Raw genomic sequence first — 23,048 nt, 5'->3', positions numbered from 1 at the left:
TACCTCAAATGCTCCTAGCCACCAGATGTTATATTCAGATTGAACACTAAATGATGTTGAGTGATTGCAATGACTTGACGAAAGTGCTCTATTCATCAAGGTGATAGAGATTCTCTCCAATTTTTTACATTTCAGAATCTCACTTTCATCAAGTTTAATCACAAATCTAGCCACTCCCTGTGCCTCAGCTACTGACAAGTCATAAAATTTGATCATTAAGCATTGTAGGGTGGGCAAGTCAAGGAAAATATTGTTAAATTCATTGAATGTAACCTCCTTTTTCTTGGCCTTGAAGCTAGCCTTGATATGAAAAGGCTCACCTAGAATCTCCATCACTTTGTTATTAACTCTCTGTCTGATAGTCCTAACCACAAATGGTTTCGGAAGTATGCAATTGTGTACCTGTCCTTGCGTCATATTTGATTGTAAAAGTTGGAAAAGTTGCATATAAGCATCTCGACTGATACCAATACTATCCAGTGTCTTCTGTACTGACTCAGAATCCAAAGAATGATCCTTCACAAATGACTCCAAGCATTGTTTCTTTGCCTTTTTAAATTTCTTCTTCTCCAAAATATCCTTTGAAACCACTGAAGGAAGAAGATGATAATAAAACTGAGTTGCTTTTAAAGAATCTCTTTCACTTGCATTTGGTTGTAGAAGAGATCTAAGCAAAATTAACATCACAAATCAATGCAAGTAGTTTAAATAAAGCCATATTTAAGATTTTTCAAGTGAAAAAAAATATACCTTGCTGCTTGGATTCTTTTACCACAGCCTCCTCCTCCTTGTTTGAGATTCTCAATATTTTTAAGAGCTCTTTGTCGATTTCGAAGGCCTAATAAAGTTTGCTTTTGTTGATAAGCTTTGATACGCTTTTCCAATGAATGAATTTTTTGTTGACAATCCTCTAGCTTCTGCAACAACTCTATATTATGTTTCATCAAAAGATGATTCTCTAGTCCAAGGATATCCTTTTCTGCAACAAGATTAAGTGTATAACCTAAAAATCCATTGTAGCCATCACCAATAAACCTCATTAATGACAAGCTATTATAAAAAGGAGGAGTGCTATTTCTGCTAGTATCTTTGGGATATAGCTTTCCATCTAACCAAAGATCAATATTCTTCTTTCCTTCAAACCTCAGTATATGTTTCATAGACTCTGTAACCGTGATAGATTTTGTTCTCTTTCTTATCGGTTCATACTCACTGTCCAACTCAATATGAAGATGATAGAGAGGTCTTTTATGAGAGCTACAGAGATCATTAGATGATTGATCCATAGCTGAGTTACAGATATCATTGGGTGATTGATCCATAGCTAAGGATATGATTAGAAGCAAGAACGAAAACAAAGAAGAGACTAATAAGGAGAAGAAAAAAAGAAGAGAGAAACGATGGAGAAACGATGGAGGGAGGCAATCGAGTATCCACCAAAATTCAAATTGAATATTACTTTTCACTTTAATGAGGAGAGGTAAGATCTTCATTATGACAACCTTGCCAACTTTATGGCGACCTAGATTTCTAGGTTTGATGTGACCATGAGAATATCACGACAATGATTTATTAACGAATTTTGATATTTTAACTTACCAAAATATAAACCTTTTAAAAATTCTATAAAATGATTTTATTTTGTAAATTATTTTCTCTCTCTAGGATCTCTTACAGGGCATTTTCGAGACCTCAAAACTCCCCTAATGAAGTCCATTTGAGAAATGGGGCATTGACTTTGTGGACAGCATGAAGAAAAAGCTTGTTGGTATGACAATATAAATTTTCTTGTAATAATTACCCCATTTCTTTGGTGTTCTCTAGGCAGCTCCAAATCATTCCATTTAGAATTATAGAAGTGCTAATAATGACATAGCATGACCTGAGTAGGTGGCTAGTCTAGCCACATTAAAATGGAAGTTGTACCTTTTGAGTTATAAGCCATTCTTGATTGTTTTCATCTTTATTCTTTGGAAATATTGATTCAAGGGCATAGAGATAATACTTTTGTTTTGCATTTCTTTATATTAATATTTGAATAGGCATAGTTTGGATCCCCTCATTAGCATGCTACAAAGAACACCTCCTGCTTTGCATAGCTCCAACATTGAAATACTTTAACTTGACTGTTAATCATTAAAACCATTAAAACTTTCCCATAGTTCACCTCATTGCTAGACATTGAACTAGCAACTTCACCTAATATAAACGTTGATTGTAAATTACTCATTCCATGACCTATATTGTGGGTTAGATTTCACATGAAGTACTATAGCAATTGCATAGTAAAAAGTTCTAAAATCCCCTATTTCTACCTATTTTAAAGGATGTATAGACTCCTTATTTGCCTCCATATTCTTATAAATATGTAGACATCTTATGTCCCTTTAACCCACATGCCACCCCCCCCCCCCCCCCCACACACACACACACACACAAAAACAAAAAAACAAGACACTTAATACAAGACAAAGTTAACGAGGATAACCTTGATTAAGAAGAGCAAGACATTGGAATTAGGTTGTTATAGGCATGTTTGATAGAATAAAGGAACCTTTCCTTATTCAATTGACCCACATATAAAGCACCATGCAATGTACATTCATATATTGTTGTATACTAGTTTCTAGTCAATGTTTTCATTAGTCTTCCTTCCATGGCTTCAAAAGAAATCAAGATGATATGTTGACTATATGTAATCTTAAGAGTCCAACATTATATTTTTTTTTCTTAAGCATTTAACATGATAGTCAACATATAGCTAACATATGCCATCTTTTTTGTGGTTATGTTGGCTATATGTTCTTCATTGAAACCATCACTAGTTCATTGGGATGTTTCATGGGGAGATTCTTAATATTGGAGAGTATATATGAGGACAAGGTCATTCTATGGTTAGCCGGATTATATGCATCCAATGTATATCATGGAGATTCTTAATAGTGGAGAGTATATATGAGGACAAGGTTGTTTTATGGTTAGTAGGATTATATGCATCCAATGTATATCAGGATAATTGTTGACTTTGGGAGGGCCTAGATTGTTACTTGGCTTGTTCAAGGTTTGTGATTCAATACTTCCAAGCTTTTATCAAACAACTTGGTCTCATTCAATGATGTCTAGTCCCAAGCGCTAGGCTTGGGATGCTTTGGCAACTTCTTCATTAAAACAAGATGTGGTCTTGCCTCCACCCTTTCCATTTACATACTCTCTTCAGCATCCCAATACTTGGGCTAGATTGAATAAGATCCATGTCTTCTAAAGTGACTCTTTCCTTCCTCTTCAATGTGGGTAGAGATATGACATGTTCTTTCAAATCATCACCCTTTGGTGTTAGAAAAGATCCATCAATGGATGGATACTTTCAAGGACATCTTGGTTTGTTTGCCTTTGCAATTCAATTAGTCATTTTTGTTAGATCATACTGCATGATCAATTTTTGGAGTATATGCTACAATTGAGTTTTGGTTAGCAAATGGGTCCTTTATGAGGATATGCATACATGGTTGACTTTTTAATAAAATGTGCAAATGTTCTCAAGAATATTGTTACAATTGAATTGCAACACCAATAATTCTCAAGATATTTGTTGACCTTGCAACAAGCTAGGGATAATTTTGACGACTTGGTCACTTATATTGAGTGGTTGAGTTCAACTCTTCATGTGGTTGAGTCCAAGCTCTTCAAGATGAGCAATATGCAAAATATAAAATGTTGGCCCATTTAAACACACTACATGATAAAATTTAGTAGACTCGTGGATTTTTTGCTCATCTCTATGAGAAACATGCAAGTGAAAAGATTGTATAATAGCTATTCAAGGGGTTATGGTTATAAAGCCTCAAACTACCATCGAAATGTGCTTGGATTACTATAAAAGCTCATTGGATTCACATGAACTTCTCACTAATGTTGTTCAAGCTACTCATCATTATGTTACGAACATGGGATAAAACTAGGTAAAGCTGGAATGGGCATATTTTATGGTTGATATCACTAAAGAGAAGGTAGAGGATACCGTGTCCCATCTTTTAGGCAAAAAAAGCGTCAAATGGAATGACCTACTAAATGAACTATTTTCAAGTGATTAATAAGCTTAAGGACATGCTCGCTCAACTTTGCCAACAATCTTGAAAACATGCCAAATGCCATTTGATAGAGAATTATAGTATTGTGATTGTTAACAAAGGTTTCTCTCTTTCAATCTTTGCAATAGTGGAGATCTCTTTTTAATATGGGATCACTATCTAAAATCTTCTCCAAGATCATTGTTAACATGATTTATTAAATATTTCTAAAGTATAAATATTTAGAGTAGATTCTCTCACTATAGTATAGTTTCATTAAGGTACAAAATATTATACATAATATTTTAAGTGTTCAAATGGGAATAGATTATACCAAACCTTGTGGTTAAGAGGTAGTTATGATTCAAATAGATATTGAAAAAGTATTCGATGATGTTAATTAGTCCTTTCTTCAATAACTATACTTCCATGGATTTGGGCCCACAAATGGCTTCTCTTATTAACACACATATTGTTTAACAAAAAAGTAATTGAAGAGATACATCTCACACTTTCTGTGCTATAGGAATGCCCCCTTAGTCCTTCACTATTTGCACTAATGAATTATTTGATATTCTCCCCATTGGATAAGATCACATTTAAAGGTGAAACATTGGTCTAGTTATTCTAAGTTGGGCTAAGCTTCTAGAGCAATCTCTTGCAAATGATTCATCTAATCCAAAAAGAGCAATGGCCACCATTTGGTCTAGCCTCAAGCCTCAAATTTCATGCTTTAAATTTGAAGGTTCAAATTGTTTCTAAAGGAGAGATTACTCGACACGTGGGTATCCCATTGGGGTGGATGTTGCTCCTCAAGCACTATTCACTAAGATGTCTTCACACACTTAATTTTATGTATTAGAAATCTCAAGGTTAGCCTCTACATACATGCCTCAAAGTTACACATGATTTTGATAAGTATAACATTTTATTTCTTATATTTGCTTCCTTGGACGCACGTCATCGCAAGAATTGGTGTAATCCATTTTTTGCAATGGAAAAAGTAAAGAAATCATTTGGATCAAGTATTGGTTGTCTAGGAATACATTACCATGACAATGTTTGTGCAATACTACCTTGTTGAATGTCAAAATTCAAATGATAGCTTTGGAGATGGCCCTTACATTTATTATGCGAGTAACATCATTCTTGGATAGACATCTCTATGGCTTTTATTGAGAAAATTGATATCTCACATAGCTGCACTAGAATCTAGGACTCTTCATGGTTATCTTGAATTCAATAAGTAGTTAAAACATCACAATCTTTCATTCTCTCATACTTGACTACTTTTTTATGATCTTTTCTTCTCTCATACTTGATTACTTTTTGATAAGAGATCCTTCACTCCACCCTCTAGCATCCCCCCAACTCTAAAAAGGAAGCTAATTGATCACAAGTTGAAAGTATTCGTCAAAGCCAAGTTGCTTGATTGGCTTGATAAGGGCATGAAACGTGATCACTTTAACATGATGGTGAGATTGAATTAATCTGGGGTTTATTCTTTGCACCGTACTTGTGAAGACTTCCAAGTTGCTTAGGGTTACAGGTTGATTTGGAACAGATATGATTAAACTAGCCTTTTGTGTGTGCAACATAATTTTTGAAATGATCAATCAATCGAGTTTATCATATGATAGTTGAAAACAAGAGATGAATTACTAAGAAAGTAAACAAAACTTAATCTTGGAGATAATAAAGCTAAGTGGTATGTTCAATTACTTCAAATGTAGAGATCTAAGCTCCCCTACCATGAGAAAGTTTTATATATGAGACTTCTTTATCAAAGGCCTCTTCACAGAATGGATATACTACCCCATTGCAAGTACTTGAGTAGTAGATGTCTCTTTTCTACTACATAAAATGGGGTCTTGCTTATCCCCATGAGAGAGAGAGAGAGAGAGAGAGAGAGAGAGAGAGAGAGAGACTGTGTGTGTAAAACCTATATCAATACACAAGGATACTAATCAATGCTAGATATGCGTGCACGTCAACGTATCACCAGAATGGTCAGAAAAAAAACAGTCACACCTTGTTCAAATGTTATAAATCATTATTGCTAAATCCCTGGAAAATTTATATATGAGACTTATGGCATGTAGCAATCCCTGGAATCGACAAGAAAAGCCGCATCAACAATATGTAATATACAGGGGAAGCTTCAGAGACATTCTACCGAGAGATGCGATCACAATTTCCAGATCTTGGGAAGTAACACTTTGAACCAATGGAGATGACACATAAGAGCAGCAAAGGCCCCTTAGCTTGTTGACTGTACAAATGTAAGGGCTGAGTGGCTGTTGTTCAGTTTGTCCATGTTGGAGAGACGGTGGAGTTGTTTGATCATCTGCGCAGTGATCCTCTCAATGTATGTAAGCGGTAGAGAATTGCAAGGGCTCCAAATTCCACAAGTCTTGCTCATTTTGATCAAGCCATGAACCCACTCATCAAGAAGCCCTACACACACATCAGAGGGACTTACTACTCCAGTTTCAAAGAGTCATGCTAGTGACTGTAGTTCTTTTGGGCAACTTACTTGCATCAAAGCTTTCATGGTTCACCCAAAGAGATGAGTGATGCAGGATTAATTTTTCCACAATCTGCAGCCTGTTTATCCTCCAAAGCAGTAATCAAGGTCAGCCACATCACATTCTTTTTCCAACAACTACAATCAAGAAAAGCTTGAGTCAATACCCATGCAGTTGGAGACACAACCATCGAAAGCACTTACACATAACTCAAATTACGATATAGTTGAGTAGTGTGGCTGTCGAAGGGGTCTGCCAATAGTAGGCGTTCCAAAACTATGTTAATCTGCTCAGAGGCAACATTAAGTACTCTCTGTCCAATAAAGGGAATAGTCCCAAGCGAGCTTAAAATTTGTGAGATCCAAGACTGACAGTCCACCATGTCATCTTCCGAGTGTGCCATGTCTATAAAATAACAAACGACCAGCATTGGCAGAATAGCATTGAACAATGCCTTGTTCGAATACTTAATGTACTATTACCACTGGAATTTCAAGACATGACAACAAAAAGCACTTATATTCAGTGCATGCTGCGTCCCTGTATGCATGAAGTGGACAATATAGCACCATGCAAAGTACTAGCACATTTACTCAGAAGCTGCCCTTTCATTTCTTATCAAAGTGGCAGTCTTTATTCAGCCAGCTTTTTCAAGTGTGTTGAGCCACGGGGCTTGGTCTGTGTTTAAGCATCTCTTTGCAAGCAACTGAAAGTTTCGCATCTTTTGATCCTGCATATTTGTGTTGTGGTTTAGGCTATTATGGCAGATGATGTAAGTCTAAAGTCTTGGCTGCCGTAAGCATAAAAAATTGCTAACAATAAAAGGCAAAGTTTCCTTGACCCAATACATGAACCTCATCTCAATTACTGATCAGCGAAGAAAAGGGCGAGTAGAGCTCTATTGTTCCCAAGCCCGAATGTCAAACCTCTAATGTATTGAAAACTTCAACGAGCACAGATGCAAGAAACATAGAACACTGTTAAAACTTAGTGCTTCAAGGTTAACTTCCTTTTGTGTTCCAATCAGAGTTCGGCTCAACGAAGATACTTTCAAAAACTAGAGTACAACAATGAATTAGAGAAAGGGGAGAAATATTACTGGGTTCGGCACAAAAGGCCAGAACTTTTTCCACCATTTGGGAGGCTAAGCTCACAACGATTCTGTCCACAGCAACCTTTTCATGAACTTGACCCTCCAAATGGTGACAAACAGTACCTGGGAGGAAAAAGTGCATGCCCATCAATGAATTAACATGACTTTGTAGTTCATGTCATCAAGATGAGTATTTCATACAAACATGAATCAAGAAGACTTTCCCATTTCTCTTACCTGACTACAGAAAAAGAACTTTTTACATAAATAATGAGTCTTCATGCACAAATTCGATGAACATTATAATCATTCAATCCATGAAGTGTTGAACTAAGGAATTCTAAGCAAACACAGTAGAACATTTTTTCAAAAATCACCATGAATAATATTACTAAAATATGAGAATTTAATTGCCAAAAAGCTATTCATTTGGAATATACAACAATGTACGTGGCAGAAGCTGAAGCAGTCTCCCCCATAGGAGTATAGGGTACAGTTTTCATTTCCAATAGAAAGATTCTTCTATTAAGAAAAATTGCTTAAATGCCATGTCTCTGAGCCTCTAAATATCATCTGCATCTGGGGCAACTTGGTGGAAGGTGAACTTTTATGAGTGAAAAGTCTGCAAGTACTTCCTTGTTGGGTATCAGAATAAACAAATGTAAATGTGTAACGATACAATGTGGGGCCTCAAACCCCAGTGTCTCAAAGAGGTGAGGTGAGAGCAGTGTCAGAGGTGCTGTGAACTGCTGCGGGAGTGTTATGCTCGAGACAGATCTTGAAACAATGCATCAGCAATCCACCAATGATGACGATGATGTCATGGGCAGCAGTGGAGGGAGCCAAACGCAGTCCACTAAGTAGCAGGATGCCATAGGAGACTTTGGGAAGTAAAAATGCAGGTGTACTGGCTGAGATGGGAGTTCCACAGGAAGATGATGTGATGATAATGACAGAAGGCTGGCCTCCTGAATGTGAGAACACCGGCTGTGAGAGCAAAGGACACATTGCATAACAGTCATAATGATGTGGCAGAAGCTGGCAAAGATGGCTGATAACTAGGCAACTGCACTAGCAGGCTTGGCAGACCTCCTGAATGCTGGTCAGTTCAATGGCAAGAGGTGACAGCAAAACACAGACACTACCAGGGCAAACAGTAGACAGGCTGGGCGGATCTCATGGCACCTGGTGATCACCTCCTGAACAGGACAACAGCACCCGGGTTTATCTCAATGGATGATGCAACAGGGCAACAGCTCGTGGAGGGGGTATGGACAGTAAGAGAGGTAGGTGGGTGATGGTAGTAAAACTGATAACTGGAAGAAGCAAAAGTATGGAATGATCAAGGATCAAGTGGGATGCCCTTCATAGGGGATTTCAAAAACAATGCATTTTATTTTTTATAGTTGCTTTTAGCACTTTTTGGGGCTGCTATAGGAGAAAATTTTATATTCTTCTTTCAGGGAAGAGAAAATTTCCATTAATACATCCCCCTCCATTCAATATATCCCAAGGGAAAATACAAAGTATAAAGCAGCCGTGTAAGGGACTTCCATACCAAAAATTATATAACTATAGAAGTCTATTGCAAGGGAATAAAGCAGGTATTAATGAATGTAAATTAAGGATACTGCATGGCTTACTTTTGGTGACTCAACATGTCCCACTAACTAAAAAGGACTGTGCTGTGATGCATAGGGAAGATAAAATCACATCTGCAAGTATTGGTATCACCCTAGCAGGTTACAAAACATTGGGTGCCGATGGACATGAGTAGAAAGGGGGCAAGGTGACCAAATAGAAGGGTTGGGAATCGAAAAACTCCAAGGTACCCTAGTGCGGCTATCACATGTGAAATGGGGGACCATTGGGAGTGAAGGATTTGAATGGGGACACCACCTAAGCCCTTGCACTCCCAATTGGTACTAAAGAATTGGTTATTGGCAAAGACCATCAAGGCTCAGGTTGAAAGGATGATATGAAGACAAAGGGGAGACCTGATCACAAAGGCAAAGAGTCGGATTGTCATCTCATCAAACCAATCTTGTTAAGCTCAAAACAAGGTCGAGGCAAAGCAAGAGTGAGTTAGAGCTCATGCCAAAAGGGACTACCCCACTATCAAATGAAATTCATGAAAGGAACAGCCCGTAAGAGTGTTGGAATCTGCTCAAAAGCTTCACAAACTTTTGAAGCTTTTGTTTGGAAAGAAACAACCAATTAAACATCCTAGATTATCAAGTTAAGAGATTATTGATGAAATTCTTAAAGAAGTAACTTAATGGAGTTTGAAGGTATCAGCAAGAAAATGGTGACAAAGGAGGTGCCCTCTAGTCACACAAGGGAGAACCCATTAGAGTATGCATGATATACATGCACACACACACGCACACAACAAGAGGGCTAAATGATGCTGAAATCTATGGCAGCTACTGACATGCAGAAGGGATTGAAGAAATTATAGGAAGGAAATGCAAAACAAGCTCACAACTATCTAGGAGCAGAAACATAGATGAGGAATGTTAAGCTAAAAAAGGTGCAAGTCTCCAACTCCTACATCTTTGAGTTTTTGGCATCAGCTTGAACTGTGTTTCATCTATAGTGGGTCGTTTTTGCATTTTCTGCACTTTATCAACCCTTGCTCCAACTGGTCATTACTGCACTCAAGATCCATCTCCAGTCGACGACACACTCCAGCACCTCCCTCAGACCCCCTTCAATGAGATCCATTGGCTGTTTGACTTCTTTTGCCTTTGAGCATTGTGTAAATACATCCATTCACATTCAGCATTCATTCAGATTCAGTAGATTCTCTTCTACACTATTTTGCATTTTTGTGCTTTTGTTAGAGCTATCGTGTTTTAGTTATGTTTTCTAATATTCTATGTTTTTTCACTGCAAACCCTAGCATATCTTCACATGGTATCAAAGCCCGTGCTCTATTGAAGAGTAGCCTATGGCTATCACAGAGGCTTGGTTTGTTCTTAATCACAGCTTTCTTTACATTTACCAGAAAAAATATTGCAGATCTGGAAAAATTATCAGCTCACGAGCGGTTCTAATTCACTCAATGATGCTAAAAGTTGTCTCGACATATGATTTCATTCAACACTTGCGAGATACACAAGCACACATAACCAACTCACAATGGCTAAGACACCTTACTCCAAGGAAGCCATTGTGTCTTCTGACACTTCTCCTTCATGGGAGGTCCCGAGGTGACATTATGCTCTTAGGGAGGAGAACAACACATCCGCTCCCTCATCTTCATCCACCTTGGTAGATGTTCTACTGATGATGGACATAGAGTTCAAAGAATTCATGCATAGCAAATATCCCAACTACACTTCTTTGTCTACAATTTGCTCTTCGTTAGGAGTTACACATCGGTAAAAGTTTGATGGTGAGGCTAGCCAGCTCTCCACTCAAGAAGGACATACCACATTCACGATCATTGGCAACCCCTCTTCTTCATCACAACCAGGCCCAATGACCAGTTTGTGTAATCATTTTGATTTGTATGAACCGAATCCTCTCTGTACTGCTCCTTTTCTTGTACAAGATCCAATTGTAAGTTACCATGAAGGCCAAGACCAATATCAATATACTAATGTCGATAGAGGAGGATCTAAAAGAAAATGTACGTTTTTAGATATACTGGTTACATTACCTTCTATTTCATTTGAGCGTATCGTTGGTGTGAATCAGGAGTGACTTCCTTCCATCCCTCCCACTTCACATGATAATTTGGGTTCTATCTCTTTTTCTTTCAAAAGCTTAGGATTAGACTCAATACATGAATCATCCACATTAGGGTCAATTCCATCAATGTCACTTACAATAGGATTTGAATCTTATGTTTCTGCTCCTAATTCTTTTATTTTGCAGTTCTACATGTTAGCTATCCAAAGTGGTTGCCATTTTGCACCCCTAGTACTCTAGTATTAGGAATGCCCCCCATACATGCCGTAGTTGTACCCGCAAGTAAGCACGCCTACCTAACTAGGGATGTGGTGTTGGGTATCCTGTCATTTCCTTTGGACATGTATCCATGGATACTCAAATGGACGAATATCCATCCTCTTCTAGTGGTGTGCCCTTGTACATTTCATGGCCACTCAAACATAAGGATTCCCATTCTCTCTTTATCACGCACCTATCCTCCACCTTGGACTACTCATACAATGACCATGCCTATGCCTAGTCAGCCCAATCACATATATGGATCCACTATCATGCACCTATCCATCCACCTTGGGCTACTCATACAGTGACCATACCTATGCCTAGTCAGCCCAATCACACATATGGATCCACTACGCACCCATCTCCAGTGAATGGTGGGCACTTTGGGATACATCCCCAAGTGTACTCCGATCCCCACCCTACTCACTACTCGGCATGGACACTCCAATTATCACTGCCAATAACACTTTTAGCAAACTCATTTCAATGGCTCAAATTTTATGATGTGATCAAATCTAATGCAGTAGGTGCTTGAGCCTCAAGGTCTTTGCGACCTAGTAGTCTCGAGGCTATCCATCAATGAAAATCTCACAATGCTATACTGAATTTTGAGTTGGTGCTAGGGTTACTACTCCAGTTTCACTCATAGCTCCAACACTTTCCCCGATCATCTGATTGTTGCAACTATCTCGTTAACTATTATATGGCAAGAGATCAACCTGACGTATCAATCTTGATCACGAGCTACATGATCTCTGCATTAAGAAATGACATGATCTAAAGGTCAAGATAGCCAAGTATAGGAAGTTACTCATTAAGTTCACAACCACCTGCTCATCGGAGTTAGATGGTGATCACATCACATTGGTTTTAAACAAGCTGCCTCCTGAATATTTCCACTTCATGCAGCAAGTCGTTTTGTTGCCCAACCATTTATGATTTCAAATGCCAACTCTTCTATCCACAAAAAGACCTCATATCATCCACTCCAAAGTTGGGCTCTACTATCCTCTTCGAAGAAGAGGAAATCCAAAGAGGGCAAGAACTCTTAAGCAAAGAAGGCTGGTCCTAAAAAGGGTGACACCCCTTCTTTAGACTAAACAAAGACAAACCCATTTGGCAACACTTGCCTAAAAAGAATAGGATTTCACTCACTATCGGCACTCACATCACATAGATGACATGTCATAACAATGCCCAAGGTCTTCCACCTAGATCTACTCCACGACGACCGCAATTGCACCCATAGGTGGTACTCGCCCTATGGCAGTTGAGAGGGGGTACTCCTCTAGCACCTATACCTATTGCTCTTGTTCCTCCTAGTATTCACCCACCTCAATGGTGCACTACTCGACATGTGGCCAATGGACAACCTCCTCCACCCACACCTTTTACGACATGTGTAGGTCTAGGTGACTAGTGTCACATGAAGCACATTAGATTTCACAACACAAGGTCATCTCACCACTCTTACTAGGGCTTCTAACATAGCAATAGTTAGATTATTTTCTCCCCCTTGCCACATTTTTCCCTAGTAGAGACTTGCTAATGGATGTGCATGATGGTGGCCATACCCTTAGGCTGGCACCTTCTAGGTCCCTTAGGGTACACTAGGCTAGCATATCTTTAGGCTAGTCTAGCCCTACTTTTACTCTTAGCTCATTAGGCTACCCAATTGGATCCATTGGCCAACCTATCTTTAGGCTATTTACCTGTAGGTCTTTCAATTATCTTCCACTGCATTTATTTAGTTACTCACTTTTAATATTTTGTTACACCTTAATCTTACATTTGCTTTACTTTATTTTTGTTTTCTTAGTACAATAGCATCTCAATATAAAGCACTTGTGTGCAAATTCTAGTCTCTTCTAGTACTTACATGTTGGGATTTGTATTTTAGTTAAAAACTAATATGGCATGTTTGCACCGGTTCTCACTGGGCTGAAGACTCAGAGTGTTAGTTGTTTCCTTATGGTTTCATCTTTCTTTGAGTCTTATTCTTCTATCAACATGAAGGCTTCAAATCCTGAGGCAGATCTTCAAGAATCTCTTGTGGCTATTACTGTGGTTGCTACTCCCTAGCTCTTCCAACTCGGGTGCTTCTCCTTCATCCTACTTCATATGGTTCTCACACCACACAAAGACCGACATTAGACTACATTTCCTTCAACATTGACATGTATGGTTGAGGAGGGGTTTCTTCCCTTCATTTGTTATCTTCAAGTTTCGACATTTTCTTCTTGTCCTTGACATCAACATTCCTTCAGTGCGGCTCATTGCTTGGGTAGGTGAACAATGTTTCCACGAGGGACACTATCCGGGATTATGCTAGGAGACAGCAGAGACACATGTGGGCAGCAAAGCCACGCTAGTCTGAGAGGCTGAGACCTACTCCATGAGGATACTCTCATGGAACATACCACGCTTCGAAGGACAACACTTCAAGAAGGGCCAGAATATGACATTTGGTACGACTGGCAATCCATCTTCATCATCTTGGCCAGGCCCTGTGTTAGGTTTGTACGACCCTTTTGAGTCGTTCGAATCAAAACCCTCTCCTATTTCGCCTTTCGGTGTGCATGATCTGGATGGTCAAGTGTATGTAAATCTTAATAGAGGGGGCTCAAGAAGCAAACATTTATCATCAGGTATACCTATAGCTTCTATTTCATTTGAGCAAGTCAATTACTCTTCTTCTCTCCCTCCCATCCCAACCTCCTCTCTTGAAGCTATATCACACTCATTTCAGAACCTCAGCTTACATTCCATATCCACCTCTACCACACTGGGAGTTGGAACTCGAAGACATGGGATGCGCACCACTCCATTCATGGTTTCATCTTGCTAGGAGTTTTTCTCTTCTACCAACATGGAGGCTTTCCCTCCCGAGGCGGATTGTATAGCATCTCTCTTAATGCTATCATGGCAGTGACTCCTATCTCACTCTTCCAGTCGGGATGCTTCTTCTCATCATGGTTCTCAACACCACATGAAGACCGACATTTGGCTCCTCTTCCTCCTTCAACGTCGCCATTCCAGGTTGAGAGGGGATTCCTAACCTTCTTGGTATTCTACAAGTTTCGACACTTGTCTTCAACATTCTCCCCTCCCTTGCATTGCATGATTTCATCATCTTTCTACTAGGGCGCTCGCAGGCAAGTGAATAATTTCCCCATGAGGGACACTGTCCAAGTGGCACCTACTGCATGAGCATTTCAAAGCATGATGGAAACAATGTAGGATCCATCTAGTGGAGAGCACCACTAGATGGATCCTACATTGTTTCCACTGGCAGTTTGTATACCAACCCCCCATTACTTCATCACCATTCCCTCATCATCGGCCTCCTCAAGTGGATGGGTAACTTGTCTATTTTGTGATGGGTTGAACCTAACCATCCCTTCTCATTCTCTCATCTTCTCCTCAATTGACCGCAACCCATCTCTTACTTAAACCCAAAAAAAAAGCACCAAACCAAAAATCGCAGTTTATTGTAGTTCCATCCGCCTCTGTAGTAGGGCTTGATAGGCCACTAGGTAGCCAACGAGCACCCTTTTTCCGATGCCCTATCCTCTCTAAGGTGACTATTTGGACTCCCTTGGTAAGATAACCATCGCCTCTGTAGTGTTGGTAGGCCACTAGGCAACCACGGTGCACTCTTTGTCCAATGCCATGGCTACTTTGGGGTGGAACGCCTTGGACAAAATGAGTTGGCCTTCCTTTCTCACCCTATTTTGGGCCTGAGAGCGGGTATTGAGCTAAGAAATGCATTGCATGCTGATTAGCCACTCAAACAACCCCAACATAAGCTCGATTTAATGAAAGCCTTAAAATGGAAAGCAGTTTGAGAGATTCAATGAAACCCTAATTTTGGGAGGATCCATCCTCATCTATAAATAGATAGGCTGCCCCCATCGGTCTCATCTCTTTCATGCAGGTTTCTCACCCTTGTGTGCAAATCTCGGGCATCAGTCTCCCACCACATGGCGGTCCAACCTTCACAACTACAGCCATCGCCTCGTTCTACTACCACATTTTATTGTGGCATTCTACTACCACATTTTATTGTGGCATTCTACTACCGCTTTCTATTGCTACGTTTTATTGCCGCAATTTACTACGGCATTCTACTGTGGCATTTCATTATGGCATTCTACTGCTATGTTTTTCCGCTTCACCCACATCATCAAGCATCATCCTCTGCAGTCACCTCAGTCTCCTCACTCTCTGGTGATCAACGTTTAGTGTTTCTCTCACTCTGTCACTCCGACTAGTGGTCATAGCACTTGGGATCCGTCTCCAATGGACATCACTCTCCAACACAATACTCTGCCCTTGGACACACTGTATAATCTTACATTCATTTACAGCATTCATTAACTTCAGAGTTGTGTTCCTTCTATCCCTTGTTCTATTTGTGTTTGAATTTCCGTGTTTTTTTTTCCCTGTAACATGTGGCTGATTATATTTCTTAAAAAAACTGATTACAACGGAGTACTCATGCTCAACAGACCAAGCTAGAGCTGATGAAAGTCACAGATACATCATATATACAAGCCTCTCAAGGCAGTCTAGGGGGGATAGGGGCAAGAAGCCATGGAGGGGGGGTATCGCCATCTAGGGCTGCCTGCCTGCATCACGAAGAACACATCTTGGCCGCCCCAAGTACGCATGAAATGACATCGGAGCTCCTAACGAACCTTGGACTCGCCCTACACCTGATCCCATCGGCCTCGAAGGGAGTGGATGATGGAGATCCAGAGCTCTGCTAAGGTCGCTTGTACTGAAAGTCTCTCTCCGCCGAAAGCTACCTGACACCGCGCCTTCCAGATTTGCCAACCAGCAAGACTCCCTATGATTTCCCATAACTCAGAGCAGTCTACCGTGGGCTCCAGTACTTGGCAGATGGATAGAGCCTCTAAACCCACCACTGCGCACGGCCCTGCCTCGATAATGAATTTCGTATCCTGCATCCCGACTTCATATAGAAGGTAACGGCCCTGACTGACCGCCTGCTAGTAGAAAGCTCCCCAAAAGATACATCCAAGGCTGGGTGCTATGCAGCGAAGGATGCGGCATACTCCTCTCCACACGAGTTGTGCCGCCACACACGACCAAAGGCAATGCTTTGGGGTTTCCATAGACTACTGTGTGCAGCGCTTGCAAACCCCCTCCTTCTGCATCTGGGTAAGCCAGCTTCCCACCGCCAAGCCTCCATGTGCCACCAGCCATAAAAAAGACGATACCCTCCTCGGCCTCTAGCTATCCCATTGGCGGCGCCAAAAGGTCTGTCTGAACGACTCCGTGATGCTGTGCTCCGCCCAATGCCTGCTACGTGACAGCGCCCAATCCATATCCTCCTGCATCAGTACGTGTTTGTCAATCCTGGCGGTGTACTCTAGGAACCTCAGTGGCTTCTTGGCGACCACAGTGGCCGGCCAAAGCCACTCTCCCGGATCCCACTCCAGCTCATCAAGTGGCCTTCCTTTCCAAAACCAGAGGCGCCACTCCCTGACCTCCTGCCAAAAGACCAAAGGGTCCAGCTGCCATGTCTTCCCCTGAAGGCCAACCACCCAGATCCTCTTGCATGAAAGGACAGCTATCCCCTGGTCTTGGTGCTCTCTGTCAAGAGCCAGATGCCCCCCCTCCTGCACTGTGAAAAAGGTCCGAGGTGGAGCACCACCCACTCTTCCTACCACCTGTAAGGGGATGCCTGTTGGTGAAAACCTAGCGGCCCATACCTCCCCGGGCTCTATCGGCTCTCATATCGAGGGAGCAAGCCACTCCTGAGATATTCCTACGTATATCTCCCTTCTCCTCAGCTCCACTCCTCGATGGTAGCCTGATACTTGCTGTAGCACCTCCTCGTCCGCCATCCTGTACACCTCCCGCCATGTCCTGATGGTACAACCTCCCAACCAACCCATGTTAAGAAGACTGCTAAGGTTTGCATTGAGGACACACAAAGTATATGACCACGACAAAAACACAAAGACACATACACAAACACAGAGTGCAAAGCTCAAACCCTAAACACAAAACTCAAAACTCAAACCCTAAACGCAAAACTTAAAACTCAAACACAAACAGAAGAAGGGAGAGAGAGAACACAACTCTAAAGTGAATGAATGTTGTAAATGAATGTAAGAGTGTACAGTGTGCTCAAGGGCAGAGCAATGTCGGAGTGTGACGTCCACCGAAGATGGATCCCAAGTCTGTGACCACTAGTCAGAGTATAGGAGTGCTGAATAGTGAATGGCAGCAGGCTAGTCACCAAAACACAGCAATTTGGAGGCTGGAAATTGGTAAACACAGCAGTGCACCACCGATCGGGGGCTGGAAACTGTGCACAATCTGCTGTAAACAGCAGGCTGAAACAGTGTCTAAGAGTGTCAAGGCCTACAATGCTGAAAACGCAGGCTGGCTAACCCTGGAGATGATGGACAGCAGACTGAACAACAGTCAGGGACAGTTTGGAGCAATCGCCAGCAGCTAAGAGCTGTCGCCTACAGCAATGGACAGGCTGAAGATGATGTGGCTGCAATCGATGATGGCCAGACAGCAGATGGAGGCGGGCTGCAGGCTGGAAACTGGGCGCCAACAGCAGCAGAGGCTGTGTGGGCTGGTGTAACCTGCAAAACAAGGATGATTGCTGAATGGGGGCAGCCTATCTATTTATAGATGTGGAAGGGCGCCCCAAAAATTAGGGTTTCCACTAAACTTTTCCAAACCGCTCCCTATTTTAGGGTTTCCACTGAAAACCGCTCCCTGTTTTAGGGTTTTACTCTAAAAGAGCATTTTTAGTGTGTTTTGGGGCTGTTTAAGAGGCTAATCAGCAAGTAATGCATATTTTAGCTCAACAGCCCACTGGATGTGGGGGCGCTCGCCAATCTGTGCCCCTTTTCGGGTCCCTGACCTGGGGGTTCCAAATCACCGGCTAACATTCTATCTCCTCCTGGCAGCCTGGGGGCTATGGGATTAGGGCCTTACGGAGGCTGCAGCAAGCTGCGTAGGAAGGGTGATCTGGGGGGAGTGATCTGGGATGACATGAAGATCCATCTCAGGGATAGCCTCCACTCACCGCCAAGCCTCGGTCTATAGTCCTGAAGACCCTTCCGCAATAGGACCTTCCAGGTTTGCCCTCCCGGTGTGAGGCCGCATACAACTAGCTTGCCCAGGAGGGCCATACTCTAATACTCTGGGTCTATGATCTTAGCGCTCCCTCTGACCGATGTCGTATGATGGTCGCCCATGCCACCTTGGCCCTAGAATCCCTGGAGCCGTCTGACTCGAACCAAAGGAAATTCCACACTAGGCGGCAAAGCTACATTATGCAAGAGGAGGAGAAGCACCAACGCGAGGCGATCTACGAGGCCGTCGCTAGGAGGACTTGGTTAACCACCAGGGCTCGGCCGGCTAGTGAGAGGCAAGCCGTGCTCCAGTAGGTCAGCTTCCCCTGAATAGAATCGAGGACTGGAAGAAGCTCCTGGGCAAGAGTGATGTCGAGTCCCACCTGGAACCCTAGGTACCGGACAGTCTGTCCTCTGCTCACCCATCTAAATCCCAGGTGGACGCCCCACTCCGTGCTAGAGTCCGGGTCTGTGAGGAAACCAACCGGCTTTCGCCTCTTGATTTTTGCTCCCGCTGCAGAACAGAACACCTCAAGAGCCAACCTCTCTCTCTCCACCACCAACTCGTCGTCCTCTATGTAGAGTGTTGTATCATCTGTATACTCTAAGTCTAACAACTTGGTCTCCTCTCTTACTGGAAGTCGGAGGCAACGTAATCCGCTCACACGTGACCTGAGGAAGTGAGACATCGCCTCTGTAATGAGAAGGAACAGGTACAAGGCTAGGGGGCAGCCCTGTCGGACCGATCTCTCCAGCCGAAACTCCTCCCCTCGTCTCCCTCCTATGAGAACCCTGCCGGTGGCCGATCTGTAAAGTGCAGAGACCCCGAAAATCCAAGCCTAGGGGAAACCCAACCTCACCATGGTGCCCTCTAGGAAATCCCACTCCACCATGTCATAGGCTTTCTCAAAATCCAAGAGTAGTACGGCCAGTCTCTGCCCACTGTGCTGGGCCCACTCTATCGCCTCAAAGAAGGTGAATACATTGTCCAGGATGCTCCTATCCTGGACAAAGACTGTCTATGTGTCATGGATGATGTGTGGAAGCAAGGGGTGTAGTCGCCTACCAATCATCTTTGCCAGCACCTTACAGGCCACTGACAATAAGGTGATCAGTCTCCACTGGTTAAGCTCCAACCGGTCTCCCCCTTTGGGGAGAAGACTGATAAGGCATGCCGAAAGACTCCTTGGCATCTGTCCTGAAGTGAAAATCTCCTGAAAGGCCATCAATAGGGGGTCCTTCACCACTTCCCAGAAGGTAGTGAAAAAAGCCTTAGAGGGAACATCCTCTCTCGGACATTTCTGCCCATCCTGTGTATGGAAAGCCTCCTCTAGTTCCTTCTCTGTGAAGGGGGCTAAGAGGGAGCGTCCCATCTCCTCTGTGATGAGGGACGAGATGTTATCCCAAACATGCTGTCTACATCGCTGTCCTCTCGCTAAGGTTGTCTCCTGCTGGAAGAGGCGACTATACTAGTCAGTGGCAATCTCCATCACCTCGTCTGGGCTACAATGGGTCCTCCCATACTGATCTCGAAGGCTGCGTATCTGCTCTCTTGAGGTGCGAGGCTGGTGCACCTTGAAAAACTCCCTACACATCGTGTCCCCCTTCCGCGCCCAGAAAGCTGCTGAGGTGCGGAAACAGAACTCAGCGCCTGTCCTCTAGGCTAGCAATGGCTGCTCGCGCACGCACCTCTTGTGCGTGGAGAGTGGCATCCCCTGGTGCCTCCTGTAATAATCTCTGCGTGGCTGCAAGGTCTCACCGGAGTGCTCTCTCCTTCTCCCAGCTCTGCTACCTGGCCTGTATGGCTGCCTCTTGGCAGATTCTGCTCGACTCAACTAGGGCCTCTGCAACCTCCTCTGTGATCTGGCCCCTCCTGCTCCACTCTTTGGTCCAAATCTGCTCTATCTGTCTCGTCACCTCCTCCCTCCTATAGATCGAGTCAGGAATCCGAGAAAATCGTGTATCTAGGGCAAATGCTGGGGGGTATCTACTGTCAAGAGAACCGGGCAATGATCGAACAACGTGGTGTCCACCAACTGTCCATTCTAGCCTCCCCGAGAGCCTTCCCACTCTCCCACATAAAACCTGTCCAACCGCTCCAACAGGACTCCACCTAGCCACCTGTATCACCAAGAGAAGTCCAATGACGTCTCCCTCTTGTGGAAGGCAGGGTCTCTCCAGGCATCATGTGCTCCTACTGCCAGTAGAAAGACCTCCCATGCCTCCTGCTCCTCCCCAGCCATGCCATGGTAGTTTCTCCCTTTGCCCTACTGGTCCTCCAAAGCCTCCAGGTTGTTGAAGTCTCCTCCAATAATCCAGGAGTCCACCTCTCGGAGTCCTTCCGCGATCTCTACCCAGAACCTGCTGCATGCCCTAACTTCCGTAGGGACATAGATATTAAGGACTCCAAGGCACGAGTCCCCAATATCCAATCTGATCCATAGCACCCTCCCTACCACTTTCGTCCTGTGGTCTCATATACAAGCGGTAAGACTCGGACCAATAGAGGTGCATACGCCTCCACTCCTGCCGTGGGCACCTATAGCGTGCTCCCAGTAAGTGTGCGAGCTACTTGGGAGTACCTTCCCTACCAACTGGGCCTGGGTGGGGGTGAGCTTGTGCTCCTGTAGAAGTAAGATGTCGATCCATCCGACAAGAACAGGCTGCAACTCCTGCCGAACAATCAATTTCCCGGAACCACGTGCCCCACTGTAGTGGAGGCTATTCACATTGCAAGATGCAAGGTATAAGCTCATGGGAAAACTTGTGACTAACCGAATAGGCATCTATTCAGTGTGGAGGCCACTGATGAAGAAGAGGAGCTATGAGGCATGCAGGTACGCTTTGCAGCCGGTCTAGACGGCGAACTCCAATCCCCCATGGTAGCCCTCGGCCGAACCATAGGAGTGATAGAAGTTCCAAGTGGTACTATCAATACATCTATCAGCCATGCTGAGAGTCGAGACTCTATACACTGGTAGAAACGGGCCACCTGTGCCAAGTGTCACTCAATCACATCCCTCGGAGCTCTCCACTCTGGAGGGGCTCGAAAGATAATACTCAGGTGAGGGACCTCGGCACCAGCCCACCAATTAATATCCATCATGCAACCAAGCCACTGCTGTGCAAACAATGCTAGTCCTTCTCCCATCCACTGGGAGGTGTGGTCCGCCACCTGACTCTTCAACTCTTCCTCTATCTGTGTCGTCGCCCACTCCACTGAGTGAGAGGACTGAAGAAAAAATGCGTAGTTTAGTCCATCCGGTGGTGCTAGTAGATGGACCTTGCCCCTCCTTGACTTATGAACCACGAAGATCCCTACCTATAGAGGTAGTGGGAACTCTCCGTGCTTCGCAACTCTCAAGTAGGACCATGGGCCACTACGGAAAAACTCCTGTGGCAACAGGTATGCCTATATCGGGAAAGTGTGACGGGCAGCAAGGGTAGATGAGCTGGTGGCTGTATGGAAGGGGAAGGACTGCTGGTGCGAAGAGGATGTAGGCGTGTATGGCTCATCACCTCCTGTGGGAGGAGGGGGGGTGGATCTAGGGGAAATCGCTTGAACCAAGTGCGGATCAAGCGGGGTGCTCGATACAAGGGGTGGTGGCGGGAGGATGATCGAGGGATGGATGAAGGTACATGGCGGGTGTGGGAGGAGAGGGGGGAGGGGGGCAGGGGGGGCATGGGATGTGGAGGGAGGTGGGTGTGGGGACTGTGGGGACTCAGGAGAGGTAGTCTGTGGCGTGGGTGGTGGATGTGGGGGGCTGCGGTCCTGCCGGGTGAGGCGGGCTGTGGAGTGCTCTGCCGAGGGGGCGTCGCACGCCCACCTGCTCCCTGCTGTTAAGGCTGGGCCTGAGACGCTGGCTGCCCCCCCCCCCGCCGTCTCCCTCTCTGTCGTCTCTAGACCTGTGTGAAGCCCTCAGCATCCACCTGCGGGCCTGTCGACGGAGCCACCTTGTCTCCGAAACGTGTGCAACCTGTTGCCTGATGCCCAAAGTCGTGGCAATGCAAGCATTGTCCTTGTTGTTCCGTCACAATGACCTGCTGCCCAAAGGAGTGCCCACCCGCCTCAATCTCTAAGAACTGTGGGATATTCTTGACCTCTTTCACTGCCACCCGTATATTTGGGACTCCTGCAAGCTGTCACTGCATCCGCAAAGGACGCGGGAAGGATAGTATCAAAGAGCTATCCAAAGTCTTCCACCAACTGGCGATACTCTATCGCCAGGCCGGGAAAAAGAAGGGTGACTGGGTTCCAAAGAAACCT

General features: G+C 43.7%; 1 protein-coding gene across 2 annotated transcripts in view; it reads right to left on the bottom strand.

Moving 5' to 3' along the window:
* Positions 1 to 6,110: 6,110 nt before the first annotated feature.
* The window catches only part of MPS1 (multipolar spindle 1), a 63,138-nt gene continuing 46,200 nt past the window's right edge, over positions 6,111 to 23,048 (bottom strand). For both annotated transcript variants that reach the window (XM_087668091.1, XM_087668092.1), the window contains 4 exons: positions 7,695 to 7,811; positions 6,799 to 7,000; positions 6,604 to 6,674; positions 6,111 to 6,524 (listed from right to left, as the gene is read on the bottom strand). In XM_087668091.1, coding sequence (XP_087524217.1) covers positions 6,328 to 6,524; positions 6,604 to 6,674; positions 6,799 to 7,000; positions 7,695 to 7,811 — 587 coding nt within the window. In that variant the 3' untranslated portion in view covers positions 6,111 to 6,327. The remainder of the gene's footprint in view (positions 6,525 to 6,603; positions 6,675 to 6,798; positions 7,001 to 7,694; positions 7,812 to 23,048) is intronic.

This window comes from Lygodium microphyllum, chromosome 26, assembly GCF_053477565.2.
Source record: "Lygodium microphyllum isolate KBCC chromosome 26, Lygodium_microphyllum_v1.1.10, whole genome shotgun sequence".
Lineage (NCBI taxonomy): Eukaryota > Viridiplantae > Streptophyta > Polypodiopsida > Schizaeales > Lygodiaceae > Lygodium > Lygodium microphyllum.
Note: the sequence above shows the minus strand (reverse complement) of the source record. Positions and strands in the feature narration are given on the sequence as shown.